Source organism: Neoarius graeffei, chromosome 17 (assembly GCF_027579695.1).
Source record: "Neoarius graeffei isolate fNeoGra1 chromosome 17, fNeoGra1.pri, whole genome shotgun sequence".
Lineage (NCBI taxonomy): Eukaryota > Metazoa > Chordata > Actinopteri > Siluriformes > Ariidae > Neoarius > Neoarius graeffei.
Genome location: NC_083585.1, coordinates 12,354,692 through 12,371,797, shown reverse-complemented (window position 1 = coordinate 12,371,797; position 17,106 = coordinate 12,354,692). Strand labels below are relative to the sequence as shown.

Here is a 17,106-nt window from a genome sequence, read left to right as displayed (position 1 = left end):
AGAATTTGACAGTCGTCTTTAAACATTGTTCTCTTCGATGACTTTTTTTAATTAATTAATTAATTAATTAATTAATTAATACATACATACATACATACATACATACATACAGTTCGGATAGAACCATTGAAATCAAATTGGAAAACTGCCCCCTCCATGATGGCAGCGCCATTGACGTGTCTGGTTCAGGCCAATGAGGCATCTACCAATTCTTACATATGGGGACCACGTTTTGTGTATAAGTACACTGGCATCTTGTACTTATATTGGACCATAGATAAATAACGTGTTCAGACTGTAACTTAAGCGGATAGTTTTTTTTTAATATATATAAATCTATTCTGCAAATTCTAAAATGGGACAGAACAACCAAAAACATTATTTTAGGTTGTTGTGAAAGTTTGGATACAAGTAGTGCAAGCTGAATTGGCTGTTTCTTACGTCAGGGTTTTACGGTATTTTTCAGTGTTATGATGAACTTTCCCTTAGCGATCAGCTGACTCGGCTTGGCTACTTACGGGGGAGAGGAACTCAACAAAGAAAACCGCTATGGCGGCCGAGATTCATTCAAGGCCACAGAGCTCCAGGCCTATTCTCTTGAACAAAATCGAAGGACACCAAGATTCAGTGACTGCCGCGATCTTAATACCGAAAGAGGACGGAGTCATCACGGTCAGCGAGGACAGGTACAATCGAGCTGCGGGTCCTCAAACGTTAGTGGTGCCAGTTGGTTAGCCAGTTAAGCTAGCAAGCTAGTTGCGTAAACGCGATTCCAGTTCCACTCTATGTATTATTATTATTATTACAGCGAGCAAACTTGTCTGGCTTTATAATTCATGTTTCGATACTACCGATTCCAAAGAATGATATAGTGAAAACCGAATCAGTCCTTTGCGCGCTTTCTATACTGACTTTGAAGTTTACCTTAAAATGTGAATGGCCTTTAAGTAGTGAGTTAGTGGTTTGGTGAAGTACTAACCGACTTCTATTTACACTGTAAGCCCAGGACCCCTCCATAATTTCCATTGACCCATTCCCCGATGGGTAGGAACAAAAACCTCAACGCAAAGGCAAGATTAAATTACCCCATAGCAAAACTTTTGGTGGGCGGCACGGTGGTATAGTGGTTAGCGCTGTCGCCTCACAGCAAGAAGGTCCTGGGTTCGAGCCCCGGGGCCGGCGAGGGCCTTTCTGTGTGGAGTTTGCATGTTCTCCCCGTGTCCACGTGGGTTTCCTCCGGGTGCTCCTGTTTCTCCCACAGTCCAAAGACATGCAGGTTAGGTTAACTGGTGACTCTAAATTGACCGTGAGTGTGAATGGTTGTCTGTGTCTATGTGTCAGCCTTGTGATGACCTGGCGACTTGTCCAGGGTGTACCTTGCCTTTCGCCCGTAGTCAGCTGGGATAGGCTCCAGCTTGCCTGCGACCCTGTAGAAGGATAAAGCGGCTAGAGATAATGAGATGAGAAAACTTTTGGTCTTAACATTTTACTTAGGAGCTTAAGTAAGCTTCGAAGCAAACTTCTCTCATAGGTAAAGGCACGCTGCTCATCTAAACTTGCAGCATCACTTCGTCAGTAATTGCACTCTACACTGAACACTAAGTTGATTTTATTGATCCTTTTTGTATGTCGGTAAAGCTTTGTGGTTCTGAAATGACTGACTCCCCCCCCCCCCCCCCCCCCCCCCAAAAAAAAAAAAAAAAATTCTTGTTTCAGGACTATTCGAGTATGGCTGAAAAGAGACAGTGGACAGTACTGGCCCAGCATTTACCATACTGTGTCCTGTGAGTTCAAAGCACATAAATCTGTTAAACTGTCCTCAGCATTCTGCATAAAACTGAACTCTGTACCACCATGATATAAAATATTTCTCCAAGTAGGTCTGTAAGCTTGGTATAGCTATTTTCAAGGAAATAATTGGCCCAAATTGAATGCATTTCTTATGCTTTGGTGTCCTTATACCTTTTTAGAATGCTTTACGTGTTGTATAGGAATAACTTTCTGTTCAGCAAGGCCAGTTTTGTTTTTCTTATACGCTGTTGCAATCTTTTTGCAGTTTGTTGGGGGGGTGTTTCTCCCTTCAGTCTCCTTCAAGAGGTCAAATGCACACACTTGTAGAGAAACTTCACTGATGTCACACATGCTTGTTTTTCACGCAGCATCCGCCAACTTGCCAGGCAATCAAAGAAACAGCTGTGACAGTTAATAATGAAAACTGAGATGACTGCAGTCAGTACAATCTCTCTGAAACGATTAAAAATGTATTTTATACCAGTAGATCATGTTACATCCAAAAGCTGAAACATGCAGGTGTCAGATCTATATAATTTACCCACAAATGTATTTATTTATTCTACACACTGCTTGCTCTGTGTGCGTTCACCACTTCAGATGGGTTAAAAACAGAGGAGGAATTTCGCTTTGCTTGTGTACATATGACAAAAATAAAAGCTTCTTAATTTCCCCACAAATTTATTTATTCCACTTGAAAAGTGTATGGCAAACCAGCTACCAGATTTGGGATACTACAACATCTTGAACTGTTTAGTATTTGGGACTTCTAAATACACCGGACATGCTAAAAGTATATGAAAGTATAGATGCAGATTCTCAATCATCCAGGTCATAGTAAACTGTGTGTGGTAGATGCTGATATTATTTTGAGGCAGGTTTTGTGTATGCCAGAATGTTATGGGAAATTCCTGATAAAGAAAAATACCTTATTATGCAAAGGTAAGCTCAAACGTGGACTTCTAATAGTAGTAAACAAGTCAGGGTATAGCTCTGGCATATTTTATGGAATTTAACCTAGTCTACATTATGAATACATAACATGCTGCTAGTAGAGTCAAGCATTGGGTCTAATAAAATATATCGTGTCTGAAGCCCACATCCAGATATACATTTTAATGTTGCACAGGGCTTTCATACTAACCTGATATAAATTGTTCTCCACACACACAGGAATGTTTTGTTGGTAGCTCTCCATTTTTCTCATTTTTCTGGGTTCGCCAGGAAGCAGTGAAAAGTTAAACCAGGCTTATCTCCATATGTTATTACATCCAAAAGCACTACACTCTCTGCCATTGTTCTTTTAGACGTAACTTCAAGTTTATCTGTGGACGTTTACTGAATTGGGCTTACAATCATTCGTGCATATTTCATTATGAATAGTATGTATACTATGTTTGCCAGCAATAATCATTGCTAGCAAACATAAAGCTTGCCCAGTAACATAGCCACATAAACAGATCTGCAGTTATGATGTCCTGCAACCCCACTATAACAAGCTCCTTGATGGATATCCAAGTAGTTCGTTATACTGGAAAGTTCATAATGAAACGGACCCACTTGTCAAACCAAACGCTCACCCTTGCGTAAAAACAAGACCAACTGTGTTTTAACTTGTATTTACACTTAATTCACTTACATCTTTACAAAGTAAAGGAAATGAGGGCAAAATAAACTTGGGTCTTCTTCCAGGCAAGTTTATAACCGTTTTAGTTGCTGTCCACTTTTTTTTTTTATTGTTGCACTAATGGTAGAAATGGGCATTTTTGGCAAGTAGGCTTTTTTTCTCTTCTCTCTTTTGGAAGAACCATTCCCTGACTTATGGGAGAAATGTGTTGACCTCATTTGGTTTGTGTTCTCGTTCTCCTATTGATGACTAAAGCTTATACACTGTGCGATTTTTGGCCCGATTTTGACACGATTTTCACTCGTGCGACTATTTTGGATATCGGGCCGAGTTTTGGCTCAATCGTGCGTCTCGGATCGTGTAGTATACATGGGGTAACGACAAGCGATTTAACACCTCACGACCTCCTCCCGATCGAGCGGATGAAAATCAAACCTGTTTGAAATCCTGAGCATCAGATCCGAGCATCGGATCGTATAGTGTGAGAACAGGAATCGTAAGCCGTGTGCTGTTTACCCCTGCGATTCACTCGTACAGTGAGAGCAGCAGCTGAATACCGCGATTGAAAAAAATCGCACAGTGTATGCCCAGCTTAAGGGAATTTGGCCTCTGTGTCACCTCATGTTTGTACCCCAGCCAGGGAGTCATGGATTACAGCTTGAAAGTTACTACACACAAATCAGCTCACAAAGTACACTTTAAATGAAACCTGCTTCAGTCAGATTATGTTCACTATAATTTCTAGGGATGGCAATAATAGTAGCACGTGGTGTTTGTTGAAAACTTCGAGGTATCTGTTTTTCTCTGAATAAATTTTTCAGTGAAAGGTTGGATTTTTTTCTTTCCTTTTATTTTTTGTGTGAGAGGTGAAGCTACTTCGCCAAAAGGTGGATTCCCCCCCCTCAAAAAAAACCCCCAAAACCCTTGTTACTCATTTTTACAGTATTCATGGAGGGCACTGTATATGTATATTCAGTTCATGAATGAGGTAAATGTTGTTTTTTTTTTTGTGAAGAAATTTATAAAACGAAAAGAAGCAGGCTTCTTCCTCCTCACTTGCTCCTAGTCAGGTCTGATGGCTCATTAAGCTGTTTTAACCCTTTGGGGTCGAGAGCTTTGCCAGCGAAGCTTGGCAGGTTTAGAATGAGTAGGTCATGTAGTGAGATCTTTGAGGTGTTTTCCTTTTTAATCATACAAGCATGATATACTTTTACACTTTCCTATGTGTCCACTGCCAAATATTTAGTTATTAAATTATCTAAATTAGATGAAATGTAAAACTTGTCACTCTCCTCAGTCACACTGGCGTTGGAGTGCTGAGCGCGCACTCATGCATTCATAAGACTATTCACGTGGTAACGTTATGATAATCACCTTCACTCTTTTGGCTTAATTGGTTTCTCTTTCATGGTGGAAACACCTACCATAAACAGGATAAAATCTGTCAGCCGTAGATTAGGCTGTTTAGAGGTAAAACTTGTGAGATGGCACCTGGATTTTATGCTCTTTGGATGATTCAAGACAGCGATTCAACATTGAGAACTGCAACACTGTGAGAACTGTGCCTTTAAAAAAAAAAATTTTAAACTTTGACTCAATCCAGCCAAAGATCAACTCGAGTAAGTGTAAAAATTTCTGATGAACAGATCTGTTGTGTGTGCTGTAGTGCATACACAGGAAAAAATGACTGAACAGTTGTTGTTTTTTTTTCCCCCCAGAGTTAAGTGTTTTTCCTCAAAATGGTTAATTTTGCTTGATTTTGAGTGTAGAAAGGAAAAATTTGGAGTGGGAGCAAAATTAGTTGTAACACAGTTGGTTGTAGCTCTGAACGGAGTAAAATGATAAGGGTTAATTTCAAGACACACTGAATCAGGTCAAATACCAGATAAACAAGACGACAGAGTAATCTATATCCCCTGTCCTATATATCAGCTATATACTAAGTTTTTAAAGATATTATTTCACATTTTTCAAGTTCTGCTGCAGGAAACTAACCCTACCTCTTTACATTGACCTGAGCAGCCCATGGCATAAGCCTACTGGACCTTTTGGTTCATGTGTTCAAACTGTTTCCATGGAAGCACAAATTCAAATTTCTTATTATGAAAAGGCACATCAATTGTGTTACTCTAATTTTGCTCCCAATCCCAATTTTTCCTTTCTAAACTCAACATCACCTTGTTAACATGTATATCAAGTTTCAAGTCCGTTTCATGAATAGTTTTGGATATACAGTTCCTTGCAAAAGTATTAATCCCCCTTGGTGTTTGTCCTGTTTTGTTGTATTACAAGCTGGAATTAAAATGGATTTTTGGGGGGTTGTCACCATTTGATTTACACAATAAGCCTACCACTTTAAAGGTGCACTTTTTATTTATGTATTTATTTAATATAGTGGCACAATAAGATGAAAAAACAGAAATCTGGAGTGTGCATAAGTATGTCCCCCCACAAGAGTAAATACTTGATAGAGCCACCTTTTGCTACAATTACAACTGCAAGTCTCTTGGGATATGTTGTTAAATATGCCAAGTTGTTAAATGTGCCAAGCTAATAGAGATATTAGCTTGGCACATTTAACAACTGGGATTTTTGCCCATTCCTCAAGGCAAAACTGCTCCAAGTCCTTCAAGTTAGATGGGTTATGCCACAGATTCTCAATTGGCTTGAGGTCTGGGCTTTGACTAGGCCATTCCAAGACATTTAAATGTTTCCCTTTAAACCACTCCAGTGTAGCTTTAGCAGTATGTTTAGGGTCATTGTCCTGCTAGACTGTGAACCTTCATCCCAGTCTCAAACGTCTGGCTGACTCAAACAGGTTTTTCTCCAGAATTGCCCTGTATTTAGTGCCATCCATCTTCCTTCAGTCCTGATCAGCTTTCCTGTCCCTGCAGATGAAAAACATCCCCACAGCATGATGCTGTCATCACCACCATGCTTCATTGTAGGGATGGTGTTCTCAGGGTGTTGAATTTGCGCCACACATGGCATTTCCCATGATGGCCAAAAAGTTAACTTTTGTCTCATTCCATGTGTTTGGGGAGTCTGCCACATGCTGTTGGGCAAACTCCAAACTTTTTTTTAAGCAATGGCTTTTTTTTTTCTGGCCACTCTTCCATAAATCCCCACTCTGTGGAGTGTACGGCTTAAAAAGTGGTCCTATGGACAGATACATGGGACCAAAGATCCCATCTCCACTGTGGCTCTTTGCAGCTCCCTCAGCATTATCGTTGGTGTCTATGTTGCATCTCTGATTAATGGCCTCCTTGCTCAGTCTGTGAGTTTTGGTGGGCAGCCTTCTCTTGTCAGGTTTGTAGTGGTGCCATGTTTTCTTTCTCTCGCTCTCCCCTCCCCCCATCTTAATTATTGTTTGTGTCACAATAAAAAAAAAATAATGTGCACCTTTAAAGTGGTAGGCATGTTGTATAAATCAAATGGTGCTAACCCCCCCCCAAAAAAAAAAAAATTATTCCCAGCTTGTAAGGCAACAAAACAGAACAAACACCAGGAGGGATGAATACTTTTGCAAGGCACTGTATGCTCCGGAAATGAACATTGTTCTTAGAAACAGTCAAAATCTATTTTTTATGTCAAAATTTGAAAAAAATTCCCCCCCCCCCAAAAAAAAAAAAAAAAATCCAAAATAGCAAAAGGCACCAGTTCACATGTTGCCTGATTATGTATATGAAGATATCTTCAGTAGTTTTAAAGATATGGACTGGAAACTGAATGAATGAAAAAATTCTATATCCCCTGCTAAACTTCGTTTGGGTGGGGAATATTGAAGCTGTTGCAAAAAGCAGTTTGAGAACGGTGTTGGAATGTGTGGGGAAAAAAAAACATAACCTTACCCATTGTGACTTGACCTGATGGGATTAAGAGTTGGCAGCGTTTTACTCCTCTTCAGAGGGGTTTTCATACTTCTCATTGAATGAAGGGAAATTTTTTTTTTTTTAAACTTCTCAATGAATATTCCTCCCACTGCCAACCCTTGATCCCAAAGCAACGGGGCCAATCTTTTTGATGGCCAGTTAATTGTCCAAATCAATGGAGCAGATTTATTTTTTGTGCTTGATCCATTCAGAAGACTGAAAGAATCTCCACAAGTGACAAAATGGTATGACAGAATGGGTAAGGTCATATACTTGTTTTTTCACGCATTCCAAATGCTACACCATTTAAAAATGTAAAAACATGATTTTATTACTTCTAAATGGAACATCAGCAGTAGTAATATGCATACGTAAGTTAACAGTATGCCTGGTGATAATCAGAAGTTTTACTTCCCCTTTTATTCTATTGTGCATACATTTCTCTGTGAATGCCCTTTTTTCTTTATGATCAACTCCAACTCAGTTCTAAAACTGCTTTTTGTAAACTTTTTTTTTTTTTTTACTTTTCACAAGTACAATCATGACACATGCATGGATATTATTGTAGCTGAACTTGTGCTGAATGCAAAGTCATATGACTTTGAAAATACTGCTTAGATTTGTTGAAATTGATAAAATCAGAGCATGCCAAAATCATGAGAGTGCCAGAAAATACCCTCAGACCCCAGAGAGTTAAATGCACATTTTGTCTCTGCTTGTTGTTTTTGCCTTTCAGGACAACAGATTTAGTTGGTTACATGGGACCAGGTTTCTGTCTGCTCAACAAATCAAATTTATATGCAACAAGAGAGAGCATCAGGATTGTTGACTTTTATATAATTTTTTTTTCCTCTATCTCAATTTCATTTGCATATTTTGCCTCCCCCAGCTCCGTGTTCATGTATGGCTTACCATCAAGATAGCAGGCGGATCTTCATAGGACAGGACAATGGCTCTATTGTGGTAAATTGGTCTCTAATCCTTTTGACTTGTCAGTTAAGGTATTGACTTTGTCTAAATATTCACTGTGGAAACTTGTGAGAAAGTGTGTGATGTGTATGGTGTATGTATGATATATCATATTGTGTGTGTGTGTATGTGTGTGTATGTATGTATGTGTGTATATATATATATATATATATATATATATATATATATATATATATATATATATATATATATATGGCGGCACGGTGGTGTAGTGGTTAGCGCTGTCGCCTCACAGCAAGAAGGTCCGGGTTCGAGCCCCGTGGCCGGCGAGGGCCTTTCTGTGCGGAGTTTGCATGTTCTCCCCGTGTCCGCGTGGGTGTGCTCCGGTTTCCCCCACAGTCCAAAGACATGCAGGTTAGGTTAACTGGTGACTCTAAATTGACCGTAGGTGTGAGTGTGAATGGTTGTGTGTGTCTGTGTCAGCCCTGTGATGACCTGGCGACTTGTCCAGGGTGTACCCCGCCTTTCGCCCGTAGTCAGCTGGGATAGGCTCCAGCTTGCCTGCGACCCTGTAGGCAAGCTGGATAAAGCGGCTAGAGATAATGGATGGATGGATGGATATATAAACATATTACAGTGGTGCTTGAAAGTTTGTGAACCCTTTAGAATTTTCTATATTTCTGTATACAACCCAGATTCCAAAAAAGTTGGGACAAAGTACAAATTGTAAATAAAAATGGAATGCAATGATGTGGAAGTTTCAAAATTCCATATTTTATTCAGAATAGAACATAGATGACATCAAATGTTTAAACTGAGAAAATATATCATTTAAAGAGAAAAATTAGATTTTTAAATTTCATGACAAGACATCTCAAAACAGTTGGGACAAGGCCATGTTTACCACTGTGAGACATCCCCTTTTCTCTTTACAACAGTCTGTAAATGTCTGGGGACTGAGGAGACAAGTTGCTCAATGTTAACACATTCCTGTCTAATGTAGGATTTTAGCTGCTCCACTGTCTTAGGTCTTTTTTGTCGTATCTTCCGTTTTATGATGCGCCAAATGTTTTCTATGGGTGAAAGATCTGGACTGCAGGCTGGCCAGTTCAGTACCCGGACCCTTCTACGCAGCCATGATGCTGTAATTGATGCAGTATGTGGTTTGGCATTGTCATGTTGGAAAATGCAAGGTCTTCCCTGAAAGAGACGTCATCTGGATGGGAGCATATGTTGCTCTAGAACCTGGATATACCTTTCAACATTGATTGTGTCTTTCCAGATGTGTAAGCTGCCCATGCCACACACACTAATGCAACTCCATACCATCAGAGATGCAGGCTTCTGAACTGAGCGCTGATAACAACTTGGGTCGTCCTTCTCTTCTTTAGTCCGAATGACACGGCGTCCCTGATTTCCATAAAGAACTTCAAATTTTGATTCGTCTGATCACAGAACAGTTTTCCACTTTGCCACAGTCCATTTTAAATGAGCCTTGGCCCAGAGAAGGCGTCTGCGCTTCTGGATCATGTTTAGATACACTGTAAAAACTAGCCATCCTAATATAAGGAAAAACCTAATAAATTTGAGAACATTTAGACTATAATCAAGTGAAATAATCTGCCAGTGCAGTAAGATAATTACACTTGGTAAGACATCTTAGAATAAGTTGGTTGCAATCTAGAACTAGGTTTAATAATCTCAAAATTGGTGTCTTGTTTTCTTCTAATAAGAAATGCTAGATCGTTTCAACTATTTTCAAGATATTTTCACTTGCTAAGATATCAATTTTTGCAGTGTACGGCTTCTTCTTTGAACTATAGAGTTTTAGCTGGCAACGGCGGATGGCACAGTGAATTGTGTTCACAGATAATGTTCTCTGGAAATATTCCTGAGCCCATTTTGTGATTTCCAATACAGAAGCATGCCTGTATGTGATGCAGTGCCGTCTAAGGGCCCGAAGATCACGGGCACCCAGTATGGTTTTCCGGCCCTGACCCTTACGCACAGAGATTCTTCCAGATTATCTGAATCTTTTGAAGAAATTATGCACTGTAGATGATATGTTCAAACTCTTTGCAATTTTACACTGTCGAACTCCTTTCTGATATTGCTCCACTATTTGTCGGTGCAGAATTAGGGGGATTGTTGATCCTCTTCCTATCTTTACTTCTGAGAGCCACTGCCACTCCAAGATGCTCTTCTTGTATCCAGTCATGTTAATGACCTATTGCCAATTGGCCTAATGAGTTGCAATTTGGTCCTCCAGCTGTTCCTTTTTTGTACCTTTAACTTTTCCAGCCTCTTATTGCCCCTGTCCCAACTTTTTTGAGATGTGTTGCTGTCATGAAATTTCAAAATGTCTCACTTTTGACATTTGATATGTTGTCTCTGTTCTATTGTGAATACAAGATCAGTTTTTGAGATTTGTAAATTATTGCATGCCGTTTTTTACAGTTTGTACTTTGTCCCAACTCTTTTGGAATCGGGGTTGTAAATATGACCTCCTTTTTCACACAAGTCCTAAAAGTAGATAAAGAGAACCCAGTTAAACAAATGAGACAAAAATATTATACTTGGCCATTTATTTATTGAGGTAAATGATCCAATATTTCTTATCTGTGAGTGGCAAAAGTATGTGAACCTTTGCTTTCAGTATCTGGTGTGACCCCCCCTTGTGCAGCCATAACTGCAACTAAATGTTTCCGGTAACTGTTGATCAGTCCTGCACACTGGCTTGGAGGAATTTAAGCCCATTCCTCCATACAGAACAGCTTCAACTCTGGGATGTTGTTGGGTTTCCTCACATGAACTGCTCGCTCAGGTCCTTCCACATTTCGATTGGATTAAGGTCAGGACATTGACTTGGCCATTCCAAAACATTAACTTTATTCTTCTTTAACCATTCTTTGGTAGAACGACTTGTGTGCTTAGGGTCATTGTCTTGCTGCATGACCCACATTCTCTTGAGATTCAGTTCATGGACAGATGTCCTGACATTTTCCTTTAGAATTCGCTGGTATAATTCAGGATTCATTGTTCCATCAATGATGACAAACCGTCCTGGCCCAGATGCAGCAAAACAGGCCCAAACCATGCGTAGAACTTTGAGCGAGTGGGTGGAGCACAGAAGGACGGCAGGCCAGAACTGAGTTTCCCAAAACTCTTTATTTTAGCACTTTTCGGTGACCTAACACACTCCCAGCCACACAGACGCGCGCGCGCGCACACACACACACACACACACACACAAAAGTTGTCTGGTTGGGGAGAGAGCTCCCTTCCTCTGCTCTCTCTCTCTCTCTCTCTCTCCTTTTTTAGGGCGTGGTCACTGGGAAGACACACAAACACAGGTTAACTTACATCGGGTGCAGTGATTCTGCCACTTACCTTCCCTGACTCCGCCCTCCATTCAAAGACTGACACTTGACCACGCCCCCACTGCCACATACCCCCATCGCCCGACTCAGGCCCGGCAGCCGGACGGCCTGCAGCCAACTCCCCCCCCCCCCCCCGAGGAAGTCCGCCACGACCATCTGCGCCCCCGGCCTGTGGACCACCTTGAAGTTAAAGGGCTGGAGTGCCAGATACCAACGGGTGATCCGTGTGTTGGCATCCTTCATGCGGTGGAGCCACTGGAGGGGCATGTGGTCCAAACAGAGGGTGAAAACGTCCCAGCAGGTAGTACCGGAGGGTGAGGACCGCCCACTTGATGGCTAGGCACTCCTTCTCTATCGTGCTGTCGCGTCCCTCACAGCTTTCTGCTGATGTACAGCACTGGGCGATCCTCCACCTCCTGGGACAAAACAGCCCCCAGCCCTCTGTCCGACGTGTCCGTCTGAAACATAAAGGGGAGAGAAAAGTCAGGGGAGTGTAACAGTGGCCCCCCCACACAGTGCAGCCTTCACCTCAGAGAAAGCCTGCTGGCATTGCTCTGTCCACTGGACCGGATCTGGTGCCCCCTTTTTAGTGAGATCAGTCAGCGGGCTGGTTATGTCCGAATAATTAGGTATAAACCTACGATAATAGCCAGCCAGCCCCAGGAACTGTCTCACCCCCTTTTTGGTCTTGGGCCTCGGGCAGGCTGCAGTCGCTGCTGTCTTATTGATTTGGGGACACACCTGCCCATTACCCAAGTGGAAGCCCAGATACTGTACTTCCACCCGCCCAGTTGCACACTTCTTCGGGTTGGCTGAGAGACCCGCTTACCGCAGCGACCTAAGGACGACCCTCAGGTGTTGCAGATGCCGCGGCCAGTCATTACTATAGATTATCATGTCGTCCAAGTATGCGGCCGCATAGGTGGCGTGGGGGTGGAGGACCCGATCCATAAGCCGCTGGAACGTAGCGGGCGCCCCAAACAGCCCAAAAGGAAGTGTGACAAATTGGCGTAAGCCAAACGGTGTGGAAAAGGCCATTTTTTCTCGGGATAGTGGAGTCAAGGGGATCTGCCAATAACCCTTTGTCAAATCCAGTGTCGAATAAAAGCAAGCCGTGCCTAGTCGATCCAGCAACTCGTCAATATGAGGCATTGGGTACACATCGAATTTAGACACTGCATTGACTTTTCTATAGTCCACACAGAACCGGACCAACCTGTTGGCCTTGGGAACCAAGGCCACCGGGCTGCTCCAGTCACTGTGGGACTCTTCGACGATGCCCATTTCGAGCATGGCCTCGAGTTCTTCCCGAACCACCTTTTTCTTGTGTTTGGGCAGCCTGTAAGGGCGGCTACACACTACCACCCCCCAGGGCGTCTCAACGTGGTGTTCTATGATGCGGGTGCGGCTGGGCAGGAGTGAGAACACATCCGAAAATTCGGCTTGCCACTAGGCAACCTTCGTGAGTTGGGTCGAGGAGAGGTGGTCTCCACAGGGGACCGGAGTGGCAGTCAATGTTCCCTTTTGAACCTCTGGCCCCAGCTCCGCCTTCTCTGGAACCAACGACACCAATGCCACGGGGACCTCCTCATTCCAAAGTTTTAGCATATTGAGGTGGTAAATCTGCAACGCCCCACCCCTGTCCGTTCGCCTCACCTCATAGTCGACATCCCCGACTCGCCGTGTGACCTCAAAGGGTCCTTGCCACTTGGCGATCAATTTGGAGCTCGACGTGGGCAACAGCACGAGTACTTTATCTCCTGGTGCGAACTGCCTAAGGCGCGTACCCCTGTTGTACAGGCGGATTTGCCGTTCTTGGGCCTACCGCAAATTCTCCTGGGTTAGGGGTGCGTGTGTGTGTGTGTGTGTGTGTGTGTGTGTGTGTGTCAGTCAGTGGCGGCTGCTGGTTTTTAAAACAGGGGAAGCCCATTTTACGCATTCATCGTAAAACCTGTAGGCCGGATGTCAAAGCATAGAAAAGTGTGCCCCATTAGCACAGTAAACTAGACAACCCTACCTAGTGGCAGAAAGTATTTTTGCTTGTACATTTCATGTTATAGTCTGGCTTGCCAGGCTAGTGCCTCATATCCTTAATCAAAAATATCAAACATCCAAAAATCACTGGCTATTCAACGAAGAGCCTTGAACATCATACCCTGATATGCAACACCAGAGTCTTTAACACAACACCCAGCTGTGCAACACATCCTTGAACATCATCTGCAGCACAGTCTGGAACTTCATAACCAGGTAGGCTATGCAACACACAGAACCTTGAATATTATACCCAGGTATAACCTATGACACAGAGCCCACCATTCTCTTAACATTACTGAACAATATACACACTTCAGATTCATGAACATGAACACTATTTATACACACATTCTGCCCTCCGCTCCTTTTCCAGAAAATGGTCTGTGACCCTGTCATACCAGCTGGTTGTGCTTTCCAGAGACTTCACCAATTTCTGTTAGCAGCTAGCACTGCAGATCCCAATAAGGCTCAAGCTAGCCTACAACCAGATTGAACTACAAAAGAAATAAACAAGTGAATTCACGAATGATCAAACTGATAGAATGGATGAAAGTTAACAGAGCACAACGAGTAATATTTACATTTATTTACAGAGTAATGTACAGAGACATCAATGAGAAGAAACGTTTATATGAAAAGAAATTCGGACAGTACTTTGGCACACAACTACACTTTCTCGACATCCGCTAGGGACTGACTGATCATACTTCCGTGTTCCTCGCCGAAGTACTGCCCTCCTCATGTCTTTCAAACACTACCTCCAATAATCCTTTATCAGCCCGGCTTCTTGTCCCTCCCACTGTCTCGTTTAGTCCCAGAGAAGCCCGGCTTCCCTGGAAGTGACGATTTTTGTTGATTTTTAACCAATAACAACTAGCCGAAATTGGCTGTTCAGAGCCGTCTCGTAGACTGCAACGGATACCCGGCTGCCAGTCAGTGTTGCCAGATACTGCTGACGTTTTCCATCCCAAAATATATTCAAAACCTGCCAAAATGCACTTAAAACCGCCCAATCTGGCAACACTGCTGCCAGTCCATAGAACCCATTGAAATAAGAAAGGTTACAGCCTGGCAGCAAAGGTGATTCTCGTAGCGAACTGCAAGTTCGTCAGACATCACTCAAATAAGTTACAGGATAGTTATGAACATAAATACAATCTTGGGCATATATTATGTTATGCAAGTTATTGTTTTAATGAGAATTCAATGTTGTAGACACCTCAGTTTGGGGAGAGAATTTTAGGGGAAGCTCGGCTTCCCTTGTTGTCTCTGAGAAATCGCCCCTGGTGTGTGTGTGTAGTGTGTGCAGGTCGATAACGTATTGAATTTCATTTTTGCTCGTTGAAGGTCCCTCCTTCCAATTTTCCCGTAGTACATCTAGGATGCCATGCGGCTTATGCCCATATAATAATTCGAGCAGGGAGAACCCCGTGGAGGCTTGTGGGACCTCTCGCACTGCGAATAACAGGGGTTCAAGCCATTTATTCCAATGTGCGTCCTCACATACAAACTTCTTAATTATGTTCTTGAGGGTGCGATTGAACTGTTTGACTAAACTGTCCGTTTGTGAGTGATGAACGCTGGTGCGGATCGACTTAATTCCCAGTAACCCATACAGTTCTCGCAGTGTGCGTGACATAAACGTAGTGCCTTGATCAGTCAGAATCTCTTTGGGGATTCCAACTCAGGAGATGACGTGGAAGAGTGCTTCCGCAATACTACATGCTGAGATATTGCGAAGCGGCACTGCTTCCGGGTATTGCGTTGCATAGTCCACCAGAACTAAAAGTGATACCCTCGTGTTGACCGAGCTAATGGCCCGACGAGATCCATCCCAATTCTTTCGAATGGGGTTTCGATTAATGGCCGAGGGCACAAAGGCGCTTTTGGAATGGCTGTGGGATTTACTAACTGGCATTTGCAGCACGCCGTACACCACCTACGGATATCGCCGCGAATTCCTGGCTAATAGAACCGGGCCATTATTCGGGCTAGTGTCTTATCCTGCCCCAAGTGTCCAGCCATGGGATTAAAGTGAGCCGCCTGGAATACTAATTCCCGGTGGCTCTTTGGGATCAAAAGTTGCATGATCGGCTCCTTAGTCTGAGTGTCCTGCGTCACTTGGTATAATCTATCCTTAATAATGGAAAAGTAGGGGAAGGACGGGGTGGCGTTTGGCTGGAGCGTTTGACCATTGATTACTCTCACTTGGTCAAACGCATGCCGCAGAGTCTCGTCTCGTGACTGCTCTAACAGGAAATCCGTGAGGGATTCCCTGAGAGAGGGAGGAGGAGCCTGCTGCTCCTCACTCTGACAGTGATGACGTAGACGGCTCTGTGACAGCTGCTCCCGCCAATGCCATACCGGGACCTCCCCCTGCTGAACTATGGCAGGCCCCACTCTTCACTAAATGAGTCATTGATTCCCGAAATCCTGTCCAGTCTCCAAAATTATTGAGTGGGTAAGGCGAGGATTAACCGCCGCCTTTACATTAAATTTCTCCCCTCTAAACAGAATGCTAAACACTACACTAAAGGGTAGTTGTGAACATCCCCGTGTACACACAACACCTTCACCAATTGTGCTGTCCCCAATGCCTTGTCTTCTTGCACTAGGCTTTGGTGGATTTGAGGTCTGATCACAGCCGGAGTCCACCAAAGCCTGATACATATCCCCTTGGATACTCACCGGTATGTGATACACTCCGGCCTGATCGAGGGTGGTCCCTGGCGCATCGGGGGTCTGGACCACCGCGCCCACCTCCATTACCGAGCACTGCTGCTGGAGGTGCCCCGGCTCCCCGCAGCGCCAGCAAACCGGCCTGAGCTCTCTCTCTGCACTGGTGTACTGGGGCTCACTCACCTGGGGGGGGGGGTAGACAGACGGGGAAGTGGGAAACGGTAGGGCACCGTGGGTGCGGTGGGCCAGCTGGGGTGGAGCCGGCCCCGCCTCCGCAGTGGGGGAATGGGGCAAGGACAAGGAACAGAAGGGGAGGGGGAGAGAGAGGAGAGGAGGAGATCTGCCGTCGGAACAGCCGCCAAATGGTCCTCCGCCAGCTTGATGGCCTGATCCAGCGACGCCGGGCAATGGCACTGGACCCAGTCCGCAGACCCTTCGGGGAGTCGGCCAATGAACTGCTCCAGTACCACCAGGTTGACGATTCCCTCCCCGTCGCGGTTGTCAGCCCTCAGCCACCGCCGGCAGGCGTCCCGGAGTTGCTGGCCAAACTCGAACGAACGGCCGGCCGACCTCCTCTTGGCGCAGAGCGCAGAAGCGCTGGCGTTGTTGTTCTGGGGTGTGCCCCACACGCTGGAGGACGGCCCGGCGCAGGTCTGCATAGACCAGCCGGCTGTCGGTGGGGAGCTGTAGCGCAGCCAGCTGTGCCTCGCCCATTAGCAGGGGGAGGAGGCGCGCCACGCGTTGTTCCACCGGCCAGCCCCAGGCCTCTGCTGCTTGCTCAAAGAGCACG

General features: G+C 44.1%; 1 protein-coding gene across 4 annotated transcripts in view; it reads left to right on the top strand.

Moving 5' to 3' along the window:
• Window positions 1–480: 480 nt before the first annotated feature.
• wdfy1 (WD repeat and FYVE domain containing 1) overlaps window positions 481–17,106 on the top strand; it is a 195,465-nt gene continuing 178,839 nt past the window's right edge. Inside the window, exons 1-3 of one of the 4 annotated variants that reach the window (XM_060943728.1) lie at window positions 481–686; window positions 1,717–1,784; window positions 8,180–8,253. In XM_060943728.1, coding sequence (XP_060799711.1) covers window positions 550–686; window positions 1,717–1,784; window positions 8,180–8,253 — 279 coding nt within the window. In that variant the 5' untranslated portion in view covers window positions 481–549. The remainder of the gene's footprint in view (window positions 687–1,716; window positions 1,785–8,179; window positions 8,254–17,106) is intronic. The other 3 variants (XM_060943729.1, XM_060943727.1, XM_060943730.1) reach the window with 3 other exon arrangements.